This window comes from Mus pahari, chromosome 5 (genome assembly GCF_900095145.1).
Source record: "Mus pahari chromosome 5, PAHARI_EIJ_v1.1, whole genome shotgun sequence".
Lineage (NCBI taxonomy): Eukaryota > Metazoa > Chordata > Mammalia > Rodentia > Muridae > Mus > Mus pahari.
In genome coordinates this window covers 42,959,287-42,982,495 of record NC_034594.1, presented here as the reverse complement: position 1 = coordinate 42,982,495, position 23,209 = coordinate 42,959,287, and the positions used below count along the sequence as shown (strand labels likewise).

General features: G+C 39.7%; 1 protein-coding gene across 1 annotated transcript in view; it reads right to left on the bottom strand.

The window, feature by feature from the left end:
- Window positions 1-20,901, bottom strand: part of Cpo (carboxypeptidase O) — a 39,625-nt gene extending 18,724 nt beyond the window's left edge. The window contains 2 exon segments of the mRNA XM_021198531.1: window positions 1,433-1,519; window positions 20,808-20,901. Coding sequence (XP_021054190.1) covers window positions 1,433-1,519; window positions 20,808-20,901 — 181 coding nt within the window.
- Window positions 20,902-23,209: the final 2,308 nt, after the last annotated feature.

Sequence of the window (23,209 nt, the reverse complement as noted above, 5' to 3'; positions counted from 1 at the left end):
GAGGAGGAGGAATAGGAAGAGGAAGAGGAGGAAAAGGAAGAAGAGGAGGAGGAGGAAGAGCAGGAGGAGGAGGAGGAGGAAGAGGAGGAGGAGGAGAAGAGGAGGAAGAAGGAGGAGGAAGAAGGAGGAGGAAGAAGGAGGAGGAGGAGCTAAATGGCTACATCAAGGTCACATGGCCAGTGAATATCCAAGCCAGGTGTGCTCCTACATGGAAACAGGCTGCCTGCATTACTGTCTGCCACTGTGATAACAATCCTTTGAAAAATGCAGTTTGAAGGATAAAGGACTAAGTTCGGCTCACAGTTTGAAAGTACATTCTATTGTGATGGAGAAGTATTGAAGATAGGAACTTGGTGTCTGGCTACACTGTGTCCAGAATCAGGAAGAAAAGGGTGATGAGAGTAGCTAGCTTCCTGTTCCCTGCAGTCTGGGACCCAAGTCTTCCTTTAAGGTGGAGCCTCCCACCTTAACAAAACCAATCAAGACAGTCTCTCACAGGCATGCCCAGAGGCAAACCTAATCTAAATAACCCCTTACAGGTGACCCAGGCTCTTGTCAAATTAACACTGACCAGTACAGCAGATCCTCGGGGTCCCCTGGCTTACAGCATCCTCTTCAAAGCCAGGGAGCCAACAGTTCTTTGAGGTTAACTTTTACAGAGGAAGGCACAAATTCTTGCTGGCATTCTGGAAAAAAAAAAAAAATCTGGAAAAAATGATACTCTATCCTCAGGTGTGGAGAGTACAAATTGATAACGCCTATTTTCAAGGCAATTTGTCCATTTATCTACGACATTTAGATGGGTATCTCCTTGAAAGCTACTCTAGTTTTAGAAGTTTACACCTAAAAAAAAAAAAAAAAAAAAACTGAGTGTGGTATCTGGTATCACACAGACATACACACAAGAGCTATTTTTTTTCACTCCCTACTTTGGGAAGCCACTGAGTATCTTCAGAGCATTACAAATGCTTCTCCGAAAAAGGCTTTTCCCTCAGAGAACCTACTGCTGAGCCCACGAATCCAGCAAGAAAAAAAAAGAAAAAAAACTACATTTTTCAGCCAAACACAACTCCTTGTGCCTCACACTCACACAACCACCAACCCTGTGCTGCTCAAACCTTGCTAAGGCTATGACAAAGCCAAAGAAGTGTTAATTACGGTGGTCTGAGTTCACACAAGGCTCACGAAGCTACCCCCCTTCCCCTTTCTTTGTGCTATTAATTTGTCTTTTTATTTCACATTACCAGGTTCTGTAGTTTCCATGGTGGTGCTAATGGTGGAGGAAACTCCTTCAACTTAGCATACCTTCGCCTCACAGTCTGAGACCATCGGGTTTGTGAGTGTTAACATGAACAGTACCCCTGGTATAACCTAAAGCAGGCTGTGATCTCCAGCAACACCATCCTTCATACCGTGTGTCCTAACTCACCTCCCCCCATGGCATGGTATCTGTCATAGGAATAGGTCTCAAGGCTCCTCTGTGGACTGGCACGCTCTTGTCTGTGCTGTGCTGGGGGATCTGGAATGGAAAGAAAGACATAGAATAGTGAAGGCATCAGGACATACTGAAGAACACAAGGTTGATTTAAAAGGTCACAAAGGGGCTGGAGAGATGGCTGTAAGGTTAGAAGTATTTAATTCTCTTGCAAAAGACCAGAGTTCAGTTGCCAGCACTCATGTCAGATAGCTAAGTTTCCTTGTAACTCCACTGCTAGACAATGTGATACCCTTTCTGGTTTCCATGAGCAATTCACACACACACACACACACACACACACACACACACACACACACGCATGCACACGTGCACACACACACATTATGCACAGTTAAAATATAAATAAAAATTCAAAGGTTAAAATATAAATAAAATTTAGAAGGCAGTGCACACAGGATTTGAAGTCCCAAAGCCAGTTTTGAAATAACTCTGTGCTTTACCTGCTACGATGCTGTGGGAGAAAGTATTTAGCCACTGGGAGATGTGATTTCTTTGTCTACAGAATGAAGGCAATCATGTCAGCCTAGCGGGGAGGCTAGAATAACTCAATAAGGCATTGTAGATAAAAAGTGCGTGTAAGTTTGTAAAAGATGTAATAGCTAAGATTTATTGAGCTGAAACTTTTTACGAGACAGACACTATTCTATGTAATTTAAATCTCATTTACTCCTCTCTAAAATGTTGAGACGGATTTCTCTTTATCTCCATTTCAGAGATGAAGAAACCAGATCACAGGGAAAGTGTTATTGGACCTGAACCCTGGCAAGCTGCCTGAAGAGACTCTACTATTAACCACAACTGTAATCGCCTGGTGAGAACTAATCCCTGTGCGGCAGGTACAACCAAGGACAGCACACTGAGACATTGTCACCCAGAGTCACGTAGGATTCATTCCTAGTGGTGTATATTCTATGGAATTTGACAGACAGTTGATGGTCCAAATAAACCAGTCTAGTATCAATTTTAGTGGCCTAACTGTCCCCCATGATAATAACTTCTGATCACCCGATCTGCGAAGTCCTACCATTTTCAGAGTATTATATAGCTGTGGTCACACTGTACAGCCTTCTCAGGTTGGTTTCTTTCACTTATTAATATATGTCTTGGGTTTTTTTTTCTATGATGAGATATTGTGACCAAAGCACCTTTTAAAAGAAAGTATTTAATTGGGCACCTGCTTATAGTTTCAGAGGGTGAATCCCTGACCATTATGGTAGCAGGCAGGCAGGCATGGTGCTGGAGCAGGAACTGAGAGCTTACATGTTTAGACAATGAGCGTGAGGCAGGAAGTGAGCCAACTGGAATGCTCTGTAACCTTTTTCAAACAGTTCCACCAACCAGGAAACATGCATTCACGTATATGAGACGCTGGGGCCACTCTCCTTCAAACCACCGCACTATGTTTACATTTCTTCCATGTCCTCTCGCAGCGCAGCAGTTCCTTCGTCACTGCTGGGTCATACTCTGTTCTCTGGTTATGCCACAGCTCACCCACTCATATGTGGAAAGACACCTTGGTTGCTTCCGATATGGGCAGTTAAAAATTAAACGATCACAAGCACACACATGAATGATTTCGGGCAGACGTGTTCCTAGTTCATTTGGGTGAGAACTGAAGAGTGCTATTGTCGAATCATATGATAAGCTCATGTTTTGTTCCATAAGAAATTGACAAACCACTTTCCCAAATTGGTCAAGACAGTTTTGCATGTCCACCAGCAACAAATAAGTTCCAGGTGCTCTGCTCCCTCATTGGCCTTTGCTGTTGGTCATCCAGATGTTGGCTGCTGCAGCAGACTGTGGCACAGCTGGGAGTTTAAATTTGCAGTTTTCTGGTGACGTTTTCCTAGGTTCTTCATCTCCTTGAGTTTTCTTTGGTGAGGCATTTATTTGGGTCATCTGCCCACATTATACCTATCAAGTCCTTTGATTAACGTTTGAGTTTCAGGGTTCTTTGTATATTTTGGATCACAGTCTTATTTTAGATGTGCCTTTCATAAACATTTTATCTCAGTTTCTGTTAGATGGTTTTCTTGACATTTTCTTTCAAAGAGTTAGAAGTTTATACACTTACTAAATTTTGGAATATCAATTTTTTTTATAGATTGAGTCTTTCCTGTGTCTAAAATGTCAATGTTATACACAGAATCATCTAGGCTTTCTAACCCATATTCTTGAATTTTATAGTTTTGTATTTAACATTTGGGTAGAGGGCTTTTGTATTTATGTATGTATGTATGCATGTATGCTTTTATAGATGAGATGAGATGAGAATTTGTGTGTGTGTGTGTGTGTGTGTGTGTGTGTGTGTGTCTGTATACATATTGTGGTGGTTGAATATGCTTGGCCCAGGGAGTGGCACTATTAGGAGTTGTGGCCTTGTTGAAGTGGGTGTGGCCTTGTTGGAGTAGGTGTGGCCTTGTTGGAGGAAGTGTGTCACTCTGGGGGGGGGGGTACTTTGAAAGGGGTTCCTCCTAACTGTCTAGAAGCCAGTCTTCTCCTGTCTGCCTTTGGATGAAGATATACAACTTTCAGCTCCTCCAACCCCATGTCTGCCTGGATGCTGCCATCCTTCCACCTTGATATTAATGGACTGAACTGCTGAACCTCTAAGCCAGCCCCAGTTAAATATTGTCCTTTATAAGGGTTGCCTTGGTCATAGTGTCTGTTCACAGCAGTAAAGCCCTAACTAAGACATGGTGGTGCATGGAGGCCAGAGAGGTCAACCATGGCTGTCACCCTCAATGATGCTGTCCACCTCCTCTGAGATGAGAAAGGTCTGTCATTGGCCTAGAGATTACCACTCAGGACAGATAGGTTGGCAGGCAGGCCCGGGGATCTGCCTGTCTCTGTTTCCCCAGAGCTGGGATGACAGGGACTTGCCACCATCCCAGGATTTTGGGCTGAAGATCAGACTAAGGTCCTCGTGCATGATAAGCACTTTACAGACTGTTCCAGCCCTCCCGTGCCACAGTGATATATGATTTTGAGTTAATATCTGTGCTTCCTCTGTTCTGTCGGTGAGTGTCTAGTCATTCCAGCATTATTTGCTGCAAAGAATATTTTTTCTCTGTTGTATTATTTTTCTCTTTGGTCCCCATCAATGGACCATGTACATGTGGGCCTATTTCTGGGCTCCATATTCTCCTATACTGATCTATTTGTTTATTCTTTTGCCAATACCACACCGTCTGATAAATGTAAGGTTATAGTAAATCTGAAATAAGGTAATATTGCTCCTCTGACCCTATTCTCCTTCAAAACTGTGTTGGCTATTCAGTTTCTTTTATTTGTCCACAAATCTTTAGAATCAGTTTGTCAATAACCACAAAATAACTCCCTAGGATTTTGTTTGGGGTTGCATTGTGTCTATAAATAAAATTCAGAAGGGCCAATATCCTGACAATATTGAGTCTTTCGTCTGTGAACAGAAATATCTCCCCAGTCATTCAGTTCCTTGGTGTCTTCCATTTGTGCTCCATATGTTTCCCTGAAGAGATGCGTTACAAATACTTCATTTCAGGCACACTAGTATTTTTTTTTTTTTCAAATTCAACTTGCTCTTTACTATGTGTAGGAAGTCAGTGGACTTTCCCATCAGCCAGTTTGCCCTTATGTTCTTAGTTCCAGGATGGTTGTTGTTGATTCTGTTTTCCTACCTGTATACTCATTTCCCCTTTAAAGGCAGACAGTTTTGTTTATACAGTCCTAAACTATACTCCACTTATTAAGTTTTCTTATTTTATTGCATTAGCTAGGCCTGCAAGAATTATATTGAAAACTGACACTGTTGAAATGAGTGATCGTCCTGGGAAACCCTCCAGGTTCTTGTGATTAAGGATGAAGTTAGCTGTAGCAGCTTTACACTGTATTCACCACCCTGAGGAAGTTGCTTTTTCTTAACCATAGCTGTATGTTGGATGCTGTGAAATATTTTTGTAGATCTACTGGTAGGATGCTATAACTTCCCTTCTTCAGCCTGTGGATGTGATGGAATGTTATGTAAGACTGAGATAATGTGTTGGAATGTTATGTATGCCTGATGCCTGGGATAAACCACCAGGATATATAGTTATTTTTATCCAAAGCTAGATCATATTTGCCAATATATTTTTAGGGTTTGTCTGAGTTTATGAGGGCTATCAGCCTGTAATTTTCTGTCTAACTTGGGTATTAGATAAATGCCGTAGACTGGGTTAGGAGGTATTCTCTCTTTTTCTAATTTCTAGAAAGAATTGTGGAGAGCTGGCATAATTTCTGCCTTAAATGTTTGATACAAACCAGTAAGCTGCTCCTGGGCTGGTGTCTTCTGCCATGGGTTGATCATAGCTCCAGTTTCTCTAACAGCTAAAATATTGTTTTAACTATCTACTTAGGATGTATCTTTCAGCTAAGAGTTTACTAATACTATCTAATGCATTATACCAGCACCTAAGAAGCCAGACACATGCAGTTTATAACTCAGTTCTCATCTTAATCCTACAGAATACGATCCATATTCTACAAACAAGAAACATACCAGGAGAAGAAAGTCACTTGCAAAGAGTTATGTAGCTCATAAATCATAGAGTTAGTAGTACTCAAAGCCACACAAACATTTGGTAAATGTTCCTAGCTAAAAGGCTTTATTTAATAAAGAATAGGGAATGTGAATATCAATTGGAGATCATTCTGATAATCCATTAATCTAATAAATATGCACGGGGAAATACTTTGTTGACAGCACTGGTGTGTCAGCTTTAGGAGATGCTGTGATGCAAATTTCTGCACAGAGAGAGTGAATCACATGGAAACTTGCTGGACAGCTAATTAACTAGTATTCCAGGGATTTTCATCATTTCCCCACATTCCTGAACATCTATGGTATTATGTATTTTCTTTCTTGAGCCTTCATTTCTTTATTTGTAAAGTAAGAAGAATAATAGCACTTTTTCAAAGGATCCTTATGAGAATTAAATGAGTCAATTCATGCTCAACAATGAGAACGCTCTTCTATTGTAGTTAACTCCTAACCACCAGTAAAGCACAGCAGTTCAAATTAAACACAACAAATACTTTATTTAGTTGCAAAGGTATTAAAAGACAAAGACTAATTTAACCATTCATCTGGTATTCTTAAGCAATGCAAAACCAATTTTTAAACTTTTTTTAAAGACAAGTTCTCTCTAAACAATCCTGGCTGCTCTGGAACTCACTGAGTAGGGCAGGCTGGCCTTGAACTCATAGAAATCTGCCTGTCTTCACCCTAATCCCTGCTACCGATCCTAGATTAACTAAAGCAAGAATTTCAAGCTGGTGCATTTTTAGCTCGGTCCTGAGAACCAAACTGGTAAGCATACACCTATGATTTCAGCACTCACAGACTGAGGCAGGAGGATCACAAGTTCAGGGCCAGTCTGGGCTATCTAGTAAATGCTTGAATCAAAGTAAAAAGTAACAAAGATAAATAAACAAACAAATAAGGCTAGTGCCCATTTCCGATCATGTACTAACAATCAACTACTCAAATAGAAACTAGTTTTATGACCAACTTACATTATTTCAAAAGTGTAGTCACATTGTTATCATTAATTATTAACATTATAACTACTAATAGTTTGAATTTAATTGTTTCTTGACTTCAAAATTTAAATGTTTTATTAGAGTTGAAGTTTTGTCGTATTTATTTAGAACAAGTAGGAATCTTAGAAGTTTGTTTATGGGCGAATATCCACTTATTAGTGAGTGCATATCATGTGAGTTCTTTTGTGATTGGGTTACCTCACTCAGGATGATATCCTCCAGATCCATCCGTTTGCCTAAGAACTTCATGAATTCATTGTTTTTAATAGCTGAGTAGTACTCCATTGTGTAAATGTACCACAGTTTCTGTATTCATTCCTCTGTTGATGGACATCTGGGTTCTTTCCAGCTTCTGGCTATTTTAGCCCAGAAATTTAGAATACCAAAGATATAATTTGTAAAACTCATGAAACTCAAGAAGGAGGACCAAAGTGTGGATACTTTGTTCCTTCTTAGAAGGGGAAACAAAATACCCATGGAAGGAGATACAGAGACAAAAGTCAGAGCTGTGACTGAAGGAAGGACCATCCAGAGACTGCCTCACCAGGGGATCCATCCCATAAACAACCACCAAACCCAGACACTATTGCATATACCAACAAGATTTTGCTGACAGGACCCTGATATAGCTGTCTCCTGTGAGGCTATGCCAATGCCTGGCAAATACAGAAGTGGATGCTCACAGTCATCTATTGGATGGAACACAGGGTCCACAAAGAAAGAGCTAGAGAAAGTACCCAAGGAGCTGAAGGGGTCTGCAGCCCTATAGGAGGAACAACAAAATGAACTAACCAGTACCATCAGAGCTCGTGACTCTAGCTGCATATGTAGCAGAGGATCACCTAGTCAGCCATCAATGGGAGGAGAGGTCCTTGGTCTTGAGAAGATTCTATGCTATGCTCCAGTATAGGGAAATGCCAGGGCCAGGAAGTGGGAGTGGGTGGGTTGAGGAGCAGGGGGAGGGGGAGGGGGAGGGGGAGGGTATAGGGGATTTTCAGAGAAGAAACTAGAAAAGGGGATAGCATTTGAAATGTAAATGAAGAAAACCTTTAATTTTAAAAAAAAGAAGTTTGTTTAAAGAATTACCCAAAACAATGGAAATGAAGTTTAAAAGTAACTAGAAGAAACAAATGTTACTTAAATTCTGATAGATGGGAACCAATATATTTCTTCAAGTTATTTTAGAATATTTACTGTGCATTGTATTTTTCATAAGCAGTAATGTCTCAGAGTAAATTTTTCAGTATAAAATGTATATTGGTACAAGTAATACATGGAGAATGAATGCTTTATGGAACATATTATCGTATTATAAAGAAAAATACAAATATCCCTTAGTGTGTTTAAATATATATATAAATATATTTTCAGAAACACAATCTATGATGTTATTAACAAGTCAGCAAATATTGTCTGTAACAGCACTAATTAATCCTTATTGAGCAATCCATGCTATCATTAGGTGGTATTTTACATTTCTATTCACCCACGTTATACAACACAGTAATAGATAAAAGTAATAGATGACAGTATTAAAAAGATTTATTTCCTGATCTCAAAAATCTCCTTAATAAATGAACATATTAAAAGTCCAGTGACAGAGCCTTTAAATTACAAAATGTGAGGTGTGATAATCTAGTGGCTGATTGCCAGCTTAATGCTATTCAAAGTATATCAAAGCCCAGAAAGGGAGAATTTGAACTCAGCCCTGGCTGAGCTAGCAGTAATCAACACCTCAGTAGCAATCATGTAGGCTGCGGCTGTTTGGGGAATTCGATACTTATATGCATGCTATTTATTTCCTTGAGATAACAATAATCTTTGGAAGAATTGCTATCTATGTCTTATTTTTCCTGAAGACTTAGTTACCTAGATTAAGCATTTTCTAGTAGCTGCAGCTGATGTGGACAACAAAGAGATCAGCAGTAAATATCGGTATCAAGGGAGTTATCAAAAAAATGGAATTCTTCTCTAGAATGGGGGGGGGAGAGGGGCAAATGAAGAGGGGTACTTGCAGGCCTCCTCTCCCTTGTTCCTCACATTGTGCACCCTGTGTGTGAAGTCCCACCAGGAAAGGATGTCCCCAAGGATGCATTTCCAACTGCAGCAGGCATGTGGGTAGTGGCTAGCCATCCGCCCTTTAGATGGTTCAACAAAGGTTTGAGCTTTTCCTTGTCACAGTTTGGGAGTAGGAGAGGAGTCTGTCACTGGGTATCCATGGAGATTAGTTGCAGGAGCATCTTGTGTGCTATTGTGCCTTCATATAACCCACCCACCTTCTCCTGAACACTTAAACTCATCTTTAGATTACCTCCAGCACCAAATACAGTGTAAAAAGTTTATACTGTGCTGTTCCTTTTTAGATATGTTTAGTGTAAAGGAAATTTTCTCTTATAGATGTCTAAGGTAGAGTTTCTATTGTGGTGAGAAAACACCATGACCAAGAACAACTTGAGGATAAAAGGGTTTATCTCGTATTTCATCTTGCAGTTTATATAGTCCATCATCCAAGGATATTAGGACAGGAGCTCAGGCAGGAACCTGGAAGTAGGAGCTAAGGCAAGGCTATAAAGAGGTGCTGCTTACTGACTTGCTTCCCATGGCTTGCTCAGTCTGCTTTGCTATAGAACCCAAGACCACCAGTGCAAAAGCACCAGCCACAGTGACGTGGACCCTCCAACATCAATCATCAATCAAGAAAATGTACCACAGACCAATCCTGTGGGAGCATTTTCTCAATTGAGATTCCCTCTTCCAATGATTTCAATATGTGTCAAGTTAACATTAAACTAGCCAGCCCACTGGGTATTTTCAACCAAGTTCAGCAAATATCTATTGTTTCTGGAATCCAGCATTGAACATGTGGGTTTATCTAATATGTAAAACCTAATAGTCTGGGATCTCAATGAAAGTGTCTGATTAATACCTATTATGATTTTTGTGAGAAAGAAATGAAAATTCAATACTTAAAGCTCAAAATCTCTAACAGGGAGTTCAAGTGAATGTTAACAATGAACTTAGAAATTTTGAGTTTCTTGGGTGACACATAACATGTGTCAAGAGAGAAGGGGAAAGTTGGTCAACCCTCCAAGTTATCCCTACTCTCGTCTCACTGAGCAGATGAAATCATGATTGTACTTTGTGTATTCTTTCTGAACAGACATTCACCAAATGCTTAACAGAGAAAAACGTTCCTTTGGGGTACATTATTAATAAGCATAGACGATCAAAGAGAGGTTGATGGAATTTTGACTGGAATGTATAAAGAAGTAAAAATAACAAATGTTGAGGCAAATTTCATACTTTAAATACTTAGTGGAGAAACAGTAAGCATGAATATTTCATGCAGTAAAGTATTTTCAGAGTTTTTTTCTTATAAAATTAACATATATTTAAAATAGAGAAATTAGAAAGTATGGAGAAAAGGGAGCAGAAAAAATTTTTTTTAAAGGATAGAATAATTCTCAATATTCCCATGCTCCCAAGCTAACCAGTATTGACCTTTTGGTACATTTTCTTTCGATCTTTTGTCTATCTACCTATTTCAACTCATTACATATATGTATAACTTTTGTAGTCACTCCATTATATTCTATATCATACCAGATACATTTTTATATCAACAAACCCTTTTAAAATAGTAATTTCAGTGGCAATATAATACTTGAAAATAAGTATCTATTATGTACTATTATTTATTGAAATTCTTCTGTGCTGGATAGAACAGTTTCTCTTTGTGGATGTGGTGAGTGGGTGGAAACTATTGTAAGTAATTCTATGGTGAATAACTTATTACATAAATGTCTGTTCTCATTTCTGAGGATTTCCTTGTGCACATCCCAAGAAGAGTGAGGTCAAAGAGGAAGAACACTTTCAAGCCATTTGGCTTAAATAACAAAATCCAAATGATATTTATAGACGCACACTTTTGAGAGGAAGTGTGTGTGTGTGTGTGTGTGTGTGAGATGCTTGAAGAATTAACTTTAGGATTTCTTAACTTATATTTAGTGTATTCTAGAGCTTTAAAATTATATTAGTCTATGTTTTGAATCAGTAAGTCAAATTCTAAAAATTTCTTGAAAAAGAAAATTTCTAAAAACAAAACAAAACACAAAACCAACATAAATCAGACAAAAACACACATTTAAGTCTTTTTTTTAATTATTATTTTCTTTATTTACATTTCAAATGCTATCCCGAAAGTTTCCTATACCCCTCCCCCCCACCTCTGCTTGTGGACGTTGTACATCGTGGTGCGCACTAGGCTCCGCACCACGATGTACAACGTCCACAAGCAGCTAAGTTTCTGGGCTAATATCCGCTTATCAGTGAGTGCATATCTAGTGAGTTCTTTTGTGATTGGGTTACCTCACTAAGGATGATATCCTCCAGATACATCCATTTGCCCAAGAATTTCATAAATTCATTGTTTTTAATAGCTGAGTAGTACTCCATTGTGTAAATGTACCACAGTTTCTGTATCCATTCCTCTATTGAGGGACATCTGGGTTCTTTCCAGCTTCTGGCTATTATATACTATTTGAAGTTCTTGTCATACAGATCTTTCACTTCCTTAGTTAGAGTCACACCTAGGTATTTTATATTATTTGTGACTATTGTGAAGGGTGTTGTTTCCCTAATTTCTTTCTCGTCCCGTCTGTCCTTCATGTAGAGGAAGGCCACTGATTTGTTTGAGTTAATTTTATATCCAGCTACAGCACTGAAGCTGTTTATCAGGTTTAGGAGTTCTCTGGTGGACTTTTTAGGGTCACTTATGTATACTATCATATCATCTGCAAATAATGATAATTTGACTTCTTCCTTACCAATTTGTATCCCCTTGATCTCCTTTTGTTGTCGGATTGCTCTGGCTAGGACTTCAAGTACTATATTGAATAGGTAGGGAGAAAGTGGGCAGCCTTGCCTAGTCCCAGATTTTAGTGGGATTGCTTCCAGTTTCTCTCCATTTACTTTGATGTTGGCTACTGGTTTGCTGTAGATTGCTTTTATCATGTTTAAATAGGGGCCTTGAATTCCCAATCTTTCCAAGACTTTTATCATGAAGGGGTGTTGGATTTTGTCAAATGCTTTCTCAGCATCCAATGAGATGATCATGTGGTTTTTGTCTTTGAGTTTGTTTATGTAGTTGATTACATTGATGGATTTCCTTATATTAAACCATCCCTGCATCCCTGGGATGAAGCCTACTTGGTCATGATGAATGATCTTTTTGATGTGTTCTTGGATTCGGAAAAACACACATTTAGTTGAAGATTCCAACAAGACACAGCCCTGTACCTGGAATAAGTTTTCTCTTTTTGAGTTGTCCAGTGTGGTCCCACAGACACCTAAAGGTTATAGGTTATTGGCAATGTTCTTGGTTACCCTCAAGAACTTTGGCCTATTGCTGATGACACCACATACCCAAGTCAAAGAATATGGAGAAACCAGGCCTGTATTGGCTTGGAAGCTTCATCCCCTCTGGGTAGATTTCACAGGGCTGGAAGGTGCAACTCACACTACTGAAGAAGAAAAGAAGTCGACAGTCTCCCTCAGTTATAAAAACTGCAAGCTATAGTGATGACTGGTCTGACGCCATATGCCCACTGGTGAAATGGTAGTGCAAATATGGAAGAAACCAATCGCTTTCTGGTTGAGTTGATGACCTGGTCCTTGAGATAAAATGCACTCTTGGCACAGTTAATAGGGCCCAGAACCTATGGATAGACAGGTCATGGGTCCTAATACTATTATCTTGCTAAATTGGCATAGTATTAAAATGACTCCGAATGATTTATGACAACACCTACAGATCAATGTACTTTTTCACCTGTATCCAGAGGAGCTTCTTCTTGCAGTAGAGGGTAACTAACATGAGACCTTCAGTTGGTCAGTGTGCAGGGAATAAGAGATTGTAAAATGGTTGGCTGTAATGGGATATATATATATTACACCTCCAAAAGCTTTGCAATCTCATAAGGAGGGGACATTGTAAGAGACAGAGGAAGTATGTAATTTCAAGGAAACAGTAGCTGCCCATATAAATTCACAATGATTGTGATAGTATGCACAAGGCTTGGGCAAGCTCAATCCAGACAAAACCTCAGTATACGGGGGAAGGTAGGCATGGAATCATACTACTAGCTAAGGAGATATTGGCATTTGATAGCATTTTCAAAGTTAGTTTTCTTTAATGATATGAGTCCTCATAGGTTGATCACAGGCCAGGGTAGGGCCTGCTCCCAACACTGGTTGAGCAACATAAACTGAACTCAATGGACAAAAAAAAAGAGAGATCAACTAAAAGTTATGTGGGTGGGTGGTAAAGTGAGGATAGGTGTGGGAGGAGTTAGGGGAGAGGGTGAATATGATCAGAACATACTCTATGAAAATCTCAAAGATTTGATACAAGTGTTAGAAAAGTATTTTGTCCAGATGGTCTTTCTGTGTAGCCCAGGGTGACCTTAAATATGCAACCTTCTAAGATCAGTCTTCTGAATGTTGGTATTGCAGGACTGCGCCATGATGTCCCATTTGCAAATAATAATTTAGACTAGCAAGTAATAATCAAAATAAAGACTAAAGGATAAGGGATGAGGTCAAGAGGCTTTGAAATGCTCTACTCAACTGCAGTCATGAAGATTTATCTACTGGCTACAAATACCCTCACTGTTCACTACTTGTGCCTAATTCCTTCCAAATTGAAGTACCAGGCGGTCTTTCCCTTGAATATGTGTTAATTGTAGAATATTTTCAAGGAGAAAAATAGTAGACAAAAGAGGAAAATCATTAACCAAAGATGGTTATTCCTATTTGGGCATCCTTTTTTTCTTCTTACTTTTCTAGGTATTTCATCATCTTTCTTTCTTTCTTTTTCTTTATTTACATTTCAAATGCTATCCCGAAAGTTCCCTATACCCTTCCCCTGCCCTCCTCCCCTACCCACCCACTCCCACTTCTTGGCCCTGGCGTTACCTTGTACTGGGGCATATAAAGTTTGCAAGACCAAGGGGCCTCTCTTCCCAATGATGGCCAACTAGGCCATCTTCTGCTACATACGCAGCTAGAGACTTGAGCTCTGGGGGTACTGGTTAGTTCCTATTGTTGTTCCACCTACAGGGTTGCAGACCCCTTCAGCTCTGTGGGTACTCTCTCTAGCTCCTCCATTGGGGGCCCTGTGTTCCATCCAATAGCTGATTGTGAGCATCCACTTTTGTATTTGCCAGGCACTGGCATAGCCTCACAAGAGACAGCTATATCAGGGTCCTTTCAGCAAAATCTTGCTGGCATATGCAAAAGTGTCTGTGTTTGGTGACTGATTATGGGAGGGATCCCCAGGTGGCGTAGTCCGTGGATGGTCCATCCTTTCATCTTAGCTCCAAACTTTGTCTCTGTAACTCCTTCCATGGGTATTTTTGTTCCCTATTCTAAGGAGGAATGAAATATTCATACGTTGGCCTTCCTTCTTCTTGATTTTCTTGTGTTTTGCAAATTGTATCTTGGGTATTCTTCATCATCTTTCATATTAGCATCTATCCTGTAGTATGAAAGAATGATTTTCAATGCGATTAAGTTCTTCATAGTTACTATTTTAATGAGTAAATAACTTGTTTTTCTTATTGCTGTGGCAAAACACCTGGTAAAAAGCAAGTGAAAGAAAGACAGCTTTATTTTGACTCAGAGTTTGTGTATACAGTCCATTATGAAGGGCAGTGCATGATGGTAGGAGAGTAAAATGGCTGGTCACATTGCAACCGCTCTCAGGAAGCAGAGACTGATGGATTCTGGTGCTTAAGTGGGTTCTTCCCTGTATATGTTCCAGGTCCCCAGCTATGGTGTGGTGTCAGTCACATTCAGAGGGTAACCTTTCCTTCAGTAAACATTTCTAGAAACACATAGACACACTCAGAGGTAGGACTCCACGGTGACTTTAATTCAGGCAAGTTAATAAAAATTAACTATCACAGTATCCAAGTATCATTCATTACGTATGAACATTTATATAACCTAGTATGGAACACTGATTTCACAATGCTATAACATTTATATTGTAAAGAAAGATTATTCCAATGTATAAAACAATTCCACACTTCATTTTCTCAGTATAGTTTTCCAAAAGCAGGAATCCTTTGTCAAAAGATGTGTAAGAGCCAAGCCTCTAAATCTGTCATTTATTTACCTATCATTTATCTATCACATGTATGTATGTATTATGTATGTATGTATGTATGTATGTATGTATGTATATATGTATGTATATATGTATCTATCTATCTACCTATAATCTATCATTATCTGTTTGCTTGGGGTATATGGGGTGTATATGTGTGTATGAAGATATGCATATAGGTATGTGTGAATGTGTCTCTGTTTATGTGTGTGTAGAGGTCAGATATTCATATCAACTGCCTTTTACTATTTCTCTCCACCTTATTTTCCCTTTTATCTTTTAGATTATAGTATAATTACATCACCCCCCCTTTCCTTTTCCCCTTTGAACCCTTCCATATACTCTTCCTTCCTCTCTTTCAAATATATGGTCTCTTTTTCATTAACTGTTATTACGTGCATATATGTATGTTCACGGGTATTTCTAAATATACCATGCTCAGTCTGTATAATGTTACTCACATGCATAATTTCATGGCTGAGTAGTTGATAGTGGATAGCCAATCGGTGTGTTCATGCCTGGGGAAAACTTGATTTTTTTTTTTCCTGCTCTCAGAATCCCTTAGCTGTTTATAGTTGTTGTTGTTGTTTTTTTTCTATAGCCTTGAGGCCTCATGGGCTTTCCTTCTTCCACTTTGTCATATCTATTGGTGTCCTTGTTCAGCTCATTTCTAGGTATTCATGTTGGTGAGATTTTATGGTATAGCTTTTAGCTTTACTAAGACACAATCTTGCAACAAACTCTCTTCTCTGGCTCTTATGGTCTTTCTGCTTCCTCGTCTTCAGTGTTCACAAAGCCTTAGATGTGAGCGTGTTTTGTAAATGTACCTCTTGGGACTAGGCTCTGCAACTCTGCTTTTGATTGTGGTTTTCTGTAATGGCCTCCTATGATGCACCAAGACTGTTCCTTGATGAGAGGTGAAGACTCTGCTTAGCTTTTGAGACAGAATCTCTCATAGAACCTGGAGCTTGCCAACCCAGCTAGGCTTGGTGACTAGTGACATTCAGAGATCCCCCGTCATCCCCCAAACCACAAATGCACACTGCCACACCCACATGCACACACTGCCACACCCAGCTTTTTACATGAGCATTGGGCAGTCCTAACTCAAGTCCTCAAGTTCGAGCAGCACCCTCCTGAGCCATCTCCCCAGTCCTATCAACTTTTTTTCAGCAGCCTCCTTATTCCATATCTCACCTGTAAAATATGTATGTGTCTTTGTCCCTAATTTATGGATGAAGAATCTCAGAAAGGAAGATAAATTAGCTACTTGCATTGAATCACACATTCAAAAGGAAAGGATGAAAAAGAAATTTCTAAACTGTTTTACACAGGTTGTTAAACACCATACAGATTCCAGATACTCTCTATATACTTAAAATCAGGTTCTAAGGACAAGGGATGGCCTATGCCAGGCAATCAGCTTGGAGTGAAACTCAAAGTGAATCTTTCTAGTCAGTGAGAAGTAGATTTGTTTTAACTATGAAGCAAAAGTAGAAACAGCAGTTAAACCACACGTATTTCCCAAAAGATGCACCAAGGAGGGAAGTAATGAGCTGTGGATGAACAAGGTGAAGATGTACCTTATAAGAAAACTGTACACAGTCACACACAGTAGGGTGTATATTATGTGTTTAGAGATGTTATGATCCTTTAAGAATAGAAAAGATCACAGGAAGGTAGGTAAATGGTATGAGCAGCCAATACATAAAATAGAAAGTGAGAAATAAGGGAGATAAAGCATTTAACCCTATCATAAAGCATTGAAATGCAAAAAAGGTTAAGAGTGGGGAGTTTTTACTTATTAACTTGGCAAATGCTTAAATAAAATGCTTTCCTTCATGGCTGTTAAATGTATGCACTGGTACAGCCTTTAATCAAGCCATTTTATAGTACGATGCTTAAATGTATTTTCCTAACCCAATAGTTGCACATCCTATAACTTATATTAGAGTATACTATTCAAATTTTGAAAGAAATTGCCTGACTGATCATCATGACATTATTTGTAAAATTGTAAAAATAAAAGTTAACCAAAGTGATGGAATGTTATTAACAATTGCAATATGTTATAAATGGATCACGAATGTCATAGGAAAATTACCGTGATTTAACTGTAATCTTAGCAGTAGTATTCTAAACATAATTAGCTATCTATTAGGAACATTAATAGTGATTGTCTAAGTGAAATTATTTGATAATTTTAAACATTTTTCTTACTAACTAGAGAAATATGACTTACTAATTGAGACACTATGAAAATAAGAGAGATAAAAATTTTATTATAATTTCCTTTTCCCACTCATAAAACATAACATATCTAGTAGTAAGGAAATATTTGTTAGAATTTTATTCAAGGACTCCAAGAGTAATTTTCAATGATAAAACTTTAGTGTTATCAGCTATTACCATGTCAAGGTGATACACATAAGTAGGAAGGGGGTGGGGACCAGCTCCACTGATAATGAAGAAAATAAAATATTTTATTTAAACAACTGAAACTGCAAGTTGGTCCATCTTCTCACATCCCACCCACCTATCAAGGTCATAGGAGTCAGCAGACCCGAAAGGCAAAGGGTCCAGAATAGAAGCTCCATTGTTCTGCAGAAAGATAAAGAAAATCCAGAGCCTCTGTCCAGCCAGTTTATCATTGTTGTTGATAGTGTGTTATGATATTAGTTTAGAAAGTCAAGATAAGGTAAGTCAGAGAACATTTCAGCAAGAACAGATTTGAGTGCTGATGTCATAAACTCCGTCACAGACTTGTATATCTTTTTAAATAGTGAAAAACATTTTACCCACAATACTCTTCCTCTCACCTGAAGGAAGAGATGGGGCAGGGTCCTTGGTGCTGTGAAGGCTGGAGTACAGGTGTCAATGGGACTGTCACTTCCAAAGATGGATGGGTCCAGGACTGAGGGTGCACACTGGGATGCAATGCAGATGCATATGTAGCAATGAGGTGTACAGGCATTTCACAGAAAAGGTAAGCTCACAGCCATCCCTCAATGGAAATGCAATTCTACTCAGTTATTCTGAAATAATATAAACAAAACATGTTAAATACATGAAAGCACATAGTCAAATAATACATAAAAACTGTCAGGAAAACTTTAAACATTCCCCCACCCCAAATGTCTTGTGAAGGTATTTGGCATTACTACACAGGGTTTTCCTAACACTCACTGATAATTGGATTTTCCCGAATCCCCATGTTCAATTTTACTGTAATATGTGGTCTCTGCCAACCCCACTGGCCAAAGATTATCTTTTTGTAACCTTATGGAATGCAGGCAGTAACCCAGAGCCTCAAGGCCAATGAGCTGGAACCTCAGGCTCGTTGCTAACAAGGGTGAATTATTATCACGTCTTTCCTGGTGATTAGATTACCCCTTATCATCGTGTTTTATAGCTTTCTAGTTAGTCATCTCAATACAATTTATTCACAATAATAGTGTTTTTATTATTGCTGTTTTATAGTTCCTATAGCAATAAAATTTATTCTCGACTCTATTATCACAATATTCAACCACTAATGGAATTCTTGCTTTTATTTGATTGTGTTTTAAAGCCATAACAATAAAATTTACTTCCAAAATTATGACTGCAAGTTTTATGCTCTTTAAACTACTTGATAAAATGCCTACAAACACATGTGATTCCTTAAGCCCCACGAGAGAAAGCCTGCCAAAATGCAAACACTGTTGGGGGGATGGACACATGTGTGGTGGGAAGATTGGTCCCTACTGTGCAGATATGTGTTCTTTGGTTGACTAAATAATGGAATGAAAGAAATGAAAGGGGTTTACAAACACCTGATTTAAGGGAGTACTATATTCTAATCGATAGAAATGTTTGTTACTATTAATAAATAATAATAATAAAAACCAACTATTTTTATTATCTGCCAAGCCCTAAATATTTCTAACATCTCTATTCCCCAAAATAATGTGCTCTTGAAATAATGTCTGTGATTTCTTTGAACTCCACAATGCATGGCAGGTTGCCATATAAGTTGGAGCGAAGCTGATATGAAATATCATGACCAAAGGCCAGGGTTATTTTGAAAGCCAACAGCCTCAGTGACTTAGGAATTAGGAGGCACATAGCTAAGTCAGCTGGCCACCTCTGCCACAACTTAGTTGCTATCTTTGACCCTGAACACAAGGACATTGTGCTAAAGCTCATTATTTACTGTGCCCAGAACATGGAATCAAAGAGGTTAGAACATGTGTTTGACAGCAACACAAAGCACTAGCAAGAATCAAGCAGGAACTATGGCAGGCTCTCTGTGTTTGTGGTTAGGGGCTCAGCCTCAGACAGATGAACTCACTTTCAATAGATTTGATTCTATCATCTAAAGCATCAAATGAGCAGAAGAATGGATGGACAGATGGATGTGTAGAGAAATCAGTATCTCTGCTCTTGTTGGAAAGGCTTGAGTCTCTATGAGTACATATGAACGTGAGTTTTTACTTTGCTACAAGGGTCCATTTCCTTCTCCCCACTGCTAAACAAGTGTGTAACTCAGATCCATGGACAAGAGAGAAACTGTTTCTGGTCTCTGGCTATGGAGGTCTTGAGATTATGAATCAGGATTCAGGCTGAGGATGTGCAGGACATGGATAAGCCCAAAACGATGACTGAGCACAGGGTGTGACAAGGTTCACCATAGCAGCTACCAATGCAGGCAGCTCTAGGATCCATCTTCTTGGGGCCAGGCCACAGATGGGAGCCCTTAGTAACCTTATGTCCTAGTTAGATTTCTGTTGCAGAGATAAACACCATAGCCAAAAGCAACTTGGGGAGGAAAGGGTTTATTTCATCTTACACTTCCATGCCCCAGTCTATCACTGAGGGAAGTCGCAGGGAGAAAACAAGATCCTGGAGGCAGGAACTAAAAATCAAGACCATAAAGGAGCTCTGCTTGCTGGATTTCAGCTACCTTTTTAAATATAATCCAGAATTACCTTTGCAGGAATGGAATTGCCACAGTGGGCTGGGCCCTCCCATATTCATCATTAATCAAGAAAAGGCCCCTCTCCTCACATACTTGACCATGGGCCAATCTAATAGAGGCATATCTTAGCTACGGTTTCTATTGCTGCAATGAAATATCAGGACCCAAAAAGCACGTTTGGGAAAAAATATTTAATTGGCTTACACGTCCATATTACTGTTCATCAACAAAGGAAGTTGGGACAAGAACTCAAGCAGGACAGGGACCTGGAGGCAGGAGCTGGTGCAGAGGCCATGGAGGGATGTTACTTATTAGCTTGCTCAGCCAGATTTCTTATAGAACCCAGGACCACCAGCTCAGGGTTGGGGATGACACCACCCTCAATAGGGTAGAACCTTTTCATCAATCACCAATTAATGAAAAGCCCTATAGGCTTACCTATAGCCTAATCTTATGGAGGCCTTTTCTCAATTGATGCTTCTTTCTCTCTGATGACTCGAGCTTGTGTCAAATCGACACAAAACTACCAGCATAAGTCATTTCTTAATTGAGGTTACTTTCTCCAGATGACTCTAAACTTGTATCAAGTTGACAAAAACACTAGCCAGGATACTTACTACCCAATTGTCTTTTCTTCTTCTCTGTCACAGCTGACACATCTGCATTATAGATAGCTTCTCTTTTTCCACCTTCCTCCAGCTCTCTGTTCATCGTCTTTTATAATGATTTTAACCTCCCTACCCATTATAAGTCTTTTCCATGCTAAATACTTTCTTGGCATCTGCCTCTCCCATGATCGAGTCAACACACCAGCCAAAGGTTAGGACAAGGGAGGGCGGGGGAATTAATGAATATAACTCACCAGGAGTTACAAGAACCTCTGTGGACTTTGTAGATGATTATATGCAGAAATAAAACTAAAGTTTGGAAATAACTGAGATCATTTGACATGGCCAAAGCTTTCAAACCACAGCCAGCAAGCTACAGAAAGTTCAGATGCTAAATAAGTAGCAACACCACACTAGTTGGCTTAAGAAAGAAACGGAAAACAAAAAAAAAGGAAAAGATGTTCAAGTCACTTCTCACTTGCCCTAGTTTTCCCAGTTTCCATGTGGCATGGGCAAAGCCATCAACCTTTTGGTGTAGATAGATTTTGGTCCTTCCCTGGTCCTTGACATATCTTCTTTTTTGGATCATCAGAAAGAAGGAGTTTCAGGGAAGAAGTGTGTACTCCCAAGAGAACAATGGAGAGGCGGAGGGCAGGAGGCTGGGGAGATTCCCAGAGGAGCTTGGCTGTCCTACAGGCCCCTCAGCAATCTGCCTGGGCATGGAACAGCAATAAAGGCAATCACCTGGAAATCAGCCACTGGGCACATTTCCATCACTTTCCCAGCTGGACAGTATTTTAGTCAGCATCAGCCACCACCTAGCTTTCTAACAGAACACTTCTGCCTCACTGCACAAGATGCTGCCCCTAGAAAGCTTGATAAAGATTATCATTCCGGGGCTTCGCTTCTGTCCATCATTTAGGTGCTTAACAGAAAGACATCCCAACTACAGATTTCCTTCCCTCTTCTTCATTTTGCTCCCGGTTTATTGTCCTGTATGTCTTATTTTTGTTGATACAGGCAGCGGGGTCATTACAGATTTTGACAGGCATACATGGTCAGAATCTCAGTACAGTATGAGATGGGTCAAGTGCAGAGGAGAGGCCCCAGGTTAGGAATTGCAGGCCCTGGCCTCTCATTCTGGTCCTGCCATCTCATCAGCCGTGTGATTTGTGGCAAGTTTCACCTGTCTTCCTTTATAAAAGAAAGGAAATTATTCTTGTCTTGCTTCACACTTGTATTCATGGAGCAAATTATAAGGAGTAATGCAAGGGAAAGCCCTCCAAAGACTGGGAAACCATCACCATGCATGGTGTAATTATCCCGACACTAATAACAATGGGCTGCAATTGGATTATGGGTCCACCGCAGGGTAATTCCAACAAGAGGCCACACAATACAGAAGGGAAAAACCAAACTCCCAAGGGCAGATTGCTGGATCTGCTATCCTCTCCATCACTATAGAACTTACTTTAGTGCTCATCTGAAGATTTTTTTTCCTAAAAAATGGGAGAATGGATGGGGGCTCCCAAACACACTCACACACACACACAGAAAGAAGGTGAAGGGAAAGAAGAAAGGCAAAGGGAGAAGGAACGAGAGAAAGATTTTAAATGTGGTGTGTATTTGGAATGAGCTAGACATAGGCTACTAAAAGCAGCCATGTATGCTCTACTTCAGCTTAGCTCTGTTTATTAAGTAACAGCCCCCTCCAGCATAATTGACTTTTTCTATAAAAATACCCTTAATCTGATGTAATTCATATACTCCCTTTTCTGCGAATTCACCCTATAATCTCTAAAATGATTTCTATAAAAGGAGAGAAAATGAGACTCCCATTAATTTTATACACAGAAAAATAACTGCTGTCGAAACCATTATGGGCTTTAATAATAAACACAAACACACTCAAGAAGTTCAACTGCACACCCTGAGATGACACAGCTATCGCAAGCTTGCTGCTTCTATTCCTGGGCATGGCGGGTGAGCATCCTCTGCTCTTTCCTATGCACTGCCTGTTTCTGTTGACACCCCCTCCCCCGCCCTGAGCTCCCTTCACTTAAAATAAGCTGTGGAGTTCTCAGTAAGGCTGGCAGAGCTGTTACCAAAATTGGCTGATTGTTTGTGTCTCCACCCACCCCCGAATTCCTAGCCTAAAAATCCTCAATGCAAAGGTGCTAGGAAATGAGGCGGTTGGCAGGAGCGTGATCGGGTCATGGAAGTAAAACCTTCTGGAATATGATTTAAAAGAGTGGTTGAGGGGATGTGCTTGCCTCTTCTGTCACATGTGGACTCAGGAAGAAGGTGCCATCTGTGGAACAGAGAATTCCATCCCTCCCCACGTGTGGAATCTGCTGACTCTCTGATCTTCAATTTTCCAGCCTTTGAATCTGTGAGCAGTAAATTTATGT